This window comes from Gossypium hirsutum, chromosome D03, assembly GCF_007990345.1.
Source record: "Gossypium hirsutum isolate 1008001.06 chromosome D03, Gossypium_hirsutum_v2.1, whole genome shotgun sequence".
NCBI classification, from domain to species: Eukaryota; Viridiplantae; Streptophyta; class Magnoliopsida; order Malvales; family Malvaceae; genus Gossypium; species Gossypium hirsutum.
Window position 1 is genome coordinate 41,919,605 of NC_053439.1, and position 5,776 is coordinate 41,925,380.

General features: G+C 31.7%; 1 protein-coding gene across 1 annotated transcript; it reads left to right on the forward strand.

The window, feature by feature from the left end:
- Positions 1–3,628: 3,628 nt before the first annotated feature.
- Positions 3,629–5,229, forward strand: LOC107949894 (pectinesterase PPME1). The gene is made up of 4 exons (XM_016884659.2): positions 3,629–4,124; positions 4,231–4,437; positions 4,519–4,763; positions 4,853–5,229. Exons 1-4 carry the CDS (start codon positions 3,648–3,650, stop codon positions 5,022–5,024), a joined length of 1,101 nt encoding a protein of 366 aa, XP_016740148.2. The 5' UTR covers positions 3,629–3,647; the 3' UTR covers positions 5,025–5,229.
- The last annotated feature ends 547 nt before the right edge of the window (positions 5,230–5,776 follow it).

Sequence of the window (5,776 nt, forward strand, 5' to 3'; positions counted from 1 at the left end):
TTATGTTACAATTAGTTTTATTTTATTCCTTTTACTAAATTCATCTATTTAGTAGCACACAGACTTTGCAGGTACTTTCTTTGTCAATTTTATTGAAGATATCAATTCTTTGCTGATACCCCAAAGAGAATGAAGTTTACTAAATAAGTTACCCTTAGAACTTTCTTTTATACAATTTGAAATAAATTTTAAAGTTGTTTTAAAATATCTTACGTTGGTGTTTAAGACTCTACAATATGCATGTATGAGTTGTGATTTACATTTTTACAATATTATTTATTTATAAAAATTTTAATTTAAATAGTGTCTTATATTTTTATATTGTGAAAAGTTAGGTAAAAAAATTAAGTCAATTTTACTTATGACCAAATACAATCTAAATCTAGAGATGCAACACAATTACCTCTTTGTAAGAAAGAAAGAAAAATGTAGTTGTTATAAAGGGGAAGGAAGGATTAAGTTACAACAGTGTAAGATTTTATGCACTTCCACAACTTTTTAGTTACGCTTGTTACGTATAAATTAATTTAAATTGTAATATTTAGTTATTTCCGTGATTTATTTTTAGCAAAGGAAAAGAGAATTTTTTTGTTCATTTTGAAGATGTCTTATTTCACAAGAGTTTTTATTCATATTTTTAGTTTCAAGTTTAAATTTGTACTAATTATTCTTTATTTCATATCCAACTATTGTAATACATATGTGATGAATACGTTTTTCCTTATATTATTACACTAGTAACCAAATAAGACATTTATGCGATTAATATGATTAATGTTTTAACAATCCAAATGTTATTTTTTATGTTTTAGAAGCAGATCTTGCAAGTCAAGTTTAAATAATTAAAAATGTTCATAAAAAATTTAAAAGTATAAATATTTTAAAATTAATATTTTTAAAAAAAGTGATTTTTACACTAGTGTGTATATATATGTGGAACAAATTCATCTGTACGTGAAACATACGAAGTTTAGGAGAAAATAAAAGTAAATTTGAAGAAATTTGATTCAACATATTGATTTAGAAAAAAAGTTTAGTCTGGGAAATAAGTTTAATTTTGTAAAATTAAGTATTTAAATAGTTATAAAAATAATAATAAAAGTAGGATACATATTTGGTTGGTAAATGTGCTTGACGAGTGCAACTCATGTTTATTGTTAATAGTAGTAGTTTATAGTAGTATGGTCTATTATAAATCATATTACTATGATTTGACCTACGTTTTGCATTCAACTAATTAATTTTTTAAAGTAAATTTAATGTAATAATTTAAAGTTTAAAATACGTTTTAAGTTGATATGTTTTTTATACATTTTCAATTTATTTAATGGTAGTACTTTTTTTTAAAAAAAATTTGTCCATTTACTTTTTATATTTAAAATTTTAGGTGCAATTGTTAATGTTGCTTAAATTCTTCTATTAAATTTTCTAATGTGGCATATTAAATTTTTTATTCTTCTAAACAACTCGAATTTTGATAATAAAATTTTGTATTAAAATGAAAGGGTAATGGATATTCTTTAGCTCACATTTATACGATAAATCTAATAGTTGAATCTACAATGCATAAATACATGAAAAGTAGATTAAATCGTTTATTTTATTTTATTTTTGTTATATAGTTAACCTCTCTATAACAACTGTGACATCTTACACTCGATTAACGTTGCTGAAACAACTCAAACTATTTTAACATAATTTCGCCAGACTTAAACCACATTTACCAGCATAACAAATAAATCATTTAATAAAATCATTCACATACATTTATAAGGCTTAAGATTTTGTGTCATCTAATTACGAGGTCAAGCTAAGTCAAATTTGAAATTAGGACACGAATCCAAACTCACTTTTCAAAATTTAAAGTTGTGTCTCGAGACAAGTCATAAATCATTTTAGAATTTTTAGCTTCAAAGTTAACTTGTCTCGAGACACTAAAGGATGTGTCTCGAGATAAGGTCTCTTATGTTTCAAGATTAGGTCTTGAGACCAACCTCCCTTGTTTTCTTATTTTTTCTTCGATGTTTGGATGTCTCGAGGTAAGGGGTTCTTATCTCGAGATTTGAAGCAGGGCAAAGTTTATTTAGCTTTGATGTTTTGATACCTCGAGACAAAGACCACTTTGTATTGAGACCTCATTAAAATTGACTTAAGACTAGCATGGCAAATCTCGAGACATCAAGTAATCCAATGAACAATATGATAAATTTTGTTCTAATGGTCTTGAGACATATTCTTGTTATCTCAAGACTCAATGGAAAAACAACCCTAAATACACAATTTTAACCACTCAAATCATACCAATTTGTACCTTAAACATAATCATCCATTTAATATATATAAACACATTCAAACGCCAACCAAAACCTAATATTCATTTCACCAGGACGTACGTAACCAAAAACTAGTTATGCAATCAAACACCTAAAAGCATGCATACTTAGCTCCAAATCAAGAGATAAAGTTCATCAACCAAATCATTATAGATCATAATACTAGAGGTATCAAGACATTAGCTTAACAACCAACCAAAATCAACTTAGGTATATGCCTAACCATTGCCAAGAGCTCTATAGAGATTGGCCAAGAGCTCTTTAGGGTTGTAGGTCATATTTCCACCAACTGAGACACTCCTCCTCTTTGAACCCTAAAAGGTTATTGGCGAATAAGGGAGATACAAAACCCCAACACGGGAGAAAATACCTTACCATTGTTGGGGGTTTGACTGACTTCTCAACGGACGACACTTTAAAAACATCTCCTAAAGGAATCTCTCCCCCTCAATAATAAAATCGACTATATCCCTTAGGTTGGTACTTTGAGTTCCCCACACACATGTGATTTACTTAATTAAACTATGCGCTATACTAACACCACTCTCATGAGCTTTGCAGGTTGTATCTCCACCGTTCAAGATGTTCTCTCATTGTGGACCTTACAAGGCTCTTGGTGGAGGAGGGTAACAAAACCTTGACATGGGGGAAGTACCTTACTGATGTTGGGGGTTCAACTAATTATCTGGTAGACAATACTTCAAAAACTTTTCTTGAATGAGTCACCTCCTTTACAAACATAAGAGTCCAAATTCAAAATAAAATAATGAGAATTAAAAAAAAAGCATTAGTATTATGAGAAATGATAAGAAAAATTAACAATACTAAAAGAAAATCCTGGAAAAGAAACAATAATTATATATAGATTTTTCTTAGCACATGTCAAATAATTAAAATTGGTATTGATAATTTTTTCCCCTTTTTGGAGCTTATCTTTTTTTTTTTTTGCATGGTTCATGTTAACCGTTATTGAACTTTCAAGCGTGAGTTCTTCACATGGGTAGTCCACTGATGTGGGTATATAATATTGGAAAACTAAACACTATTTATATTAAATATAGATCATGAAATTAAAACTGATGTAATAACACACTTTTAATCTTTACGATCCTCAAATATATATAAAAGGAAGTGGTCGATTTGCAATGTGTAGCAAGCTTTAAGCAGAAGCAATAAATGGATGGTTAAGCGAAGAACCCTCCATGGTTTTTAGAGTTTTTCGTGGCTAGTTTTCTTATAAATTGAAGTCTTTTCCCACAACTCAATCAGAAATTTAAACAAACATTAAAAGAAATGACAGGAAAAAAGATCGGAATGATTGAAGTCGGTACAATAATCAGCACAATTCTTCTCCTTGCTCGACTTGTTGTGTCACAAAGTTCAGCAGAGATTCCCGCAGACAAATCCCAAGTGAATGCTTGGTTCAATGCCAATGTCAAGCCTGCCTCAGCAAGAGTTGGCACCATAGACCCCGCCCTTGCTCAGGCTGAGGCTGAACCTAAAGTCATTAAAGTGGTACAAGGTGGTGGCGGAGATTTCGACACCATAACCAAAGCCATTGAAAGTGTTCCCACAGGAAACACCAAACGTGTGATCATATCGATTGGACCTGGAGCTTATCGGGAGAAAATCAAAATTGAACGAACTAAGCCTTTCATTACATTGATTGGAGACCCCAAAAGTATGGCAAATTTGACATTCGACGGCACGGCTAAGGAGTATGGAACAGTAGCTAGTGCCACCCTTATTGTTGAGTCTGATTTCTTCGTGGCTGCTAATCTGTTTATAGTAGTAAGCATCGGACATCATATCCCTCGTGGAATTTATGGTTAATTTTTAATCTTGTGATGACATTTGACATTTTATTGAATATTTATCATTGTATATAAATATATAGAACACTGCTCCTAAGCCAGACGGGAAAATGGAGGGAGAACAAGGGGTTTCCTTGAGAGTTTCTGGTGATAAAGCAGCTTTCTATAATTGCAAGATCATTGGTTTCCGAAATACTTTGTGCGATGACAAGGGCAACCATTTCTTCATGAATTGCTACATTCATGGCACTGTCGATTTCATTTTCGGGAATGGGAAGTCTTTATATCTGGTTGGTATCCAAAAATTCACATAAGTCCAGTCATTTAATGCCATCATGATGAAATCTAAAATGGGAGAAATATGGATGCAGGAAACTGAATTATACGTGGAGGCTGATAAGGGACTAACGGCAATTACCGCACAAGAAAGGGGAAATAACGAGCAGGATCGCACTGGTTTTTCATTTGTGCAATGCAAAATTACAGGGACAGCGCAAGGTGCATATCTAGGTAGAGCTAGGAAGAGTAGTCCAAGAGTTGTTTTTGCCTTCAGTGATATGAGCAACGTCGTCAATCCCGAGGGGTGGTCTCATGATTTATCACCAGAGCGTGCCCAGTAAGCTTCTTTTATTCAACCTTTACCTTGTTCTTTCTCTTAATGCACACTAATTAAAGAAGTTGAAAATGGTGTGGGTTTATTCGCAGAACTGTTTTCTATGGAGAATACAAGTGCTCGGGACCTGGGGCAGCTCCGGCTGGGCGAGTGCCATACTCTTCGCAACTAACCGAGACGGTTGCTCGACAATTCTTGACTGTTGGCTTCGTTGACGGTAGCAAATGGCTGCTTCCGCCGCCAAATGTCCAAATCAACTCTTAATAAATGGAGACAGATGGATAAAACTATTGCTGTATTAGGCACACATGTAGAACTATATACAGTCTGTTGATCAAGCAGCATGTCTAACTATATAAAATTTTGTTCCTTTTTTGTTTTAGTTACTTATAATTAAAAATGCTGTGGGTTAGAAAATGATAATGCTATAGAATTATTCTTTAAGAAATAACAGAAGCGTTTTATTTTATTTTTATCTAATTTAGTTTTAGATTTTTTATACTATTTATATTTTTTTAAATTGCTTTTTTCCCTATTTTCTACTCTGCTTTTACAATTATAAAATAAACAAATAAAAGAACACTTAAAGTAAACAGAGAATTTTTCTTGTACCTTATTTTCATTTACAAAAGAGTTCTATTTATAAGTAAATTAACATTCAATGCAATACAATAAATGAAACTTATTTAATTGTTTCATTAACACATTAAACAACTTGCATAATGAATGAGAGGTTTTACCTTATAAATGGGGGGTTAGAATATGGACATCTACATTTATTTGTAACACTCCCCTTTGGATGCACTAGAGAAAACTGTGCCTCATTAAAACTTTTATTAGGAAAAACCTTGTGGGATAAAAGCCTAATGAAGGAAAAAGAGTACACAATCTCCTATTACAAGTTGCCTTGTTAAAAACCTTTACCAGGAAAATTCAGTGGGACAAAACCTTGGTTAAAGGAAATGAATATAACGTGTTTTTTACTCCTCCTAATGGCAATATCACATTACATCTTT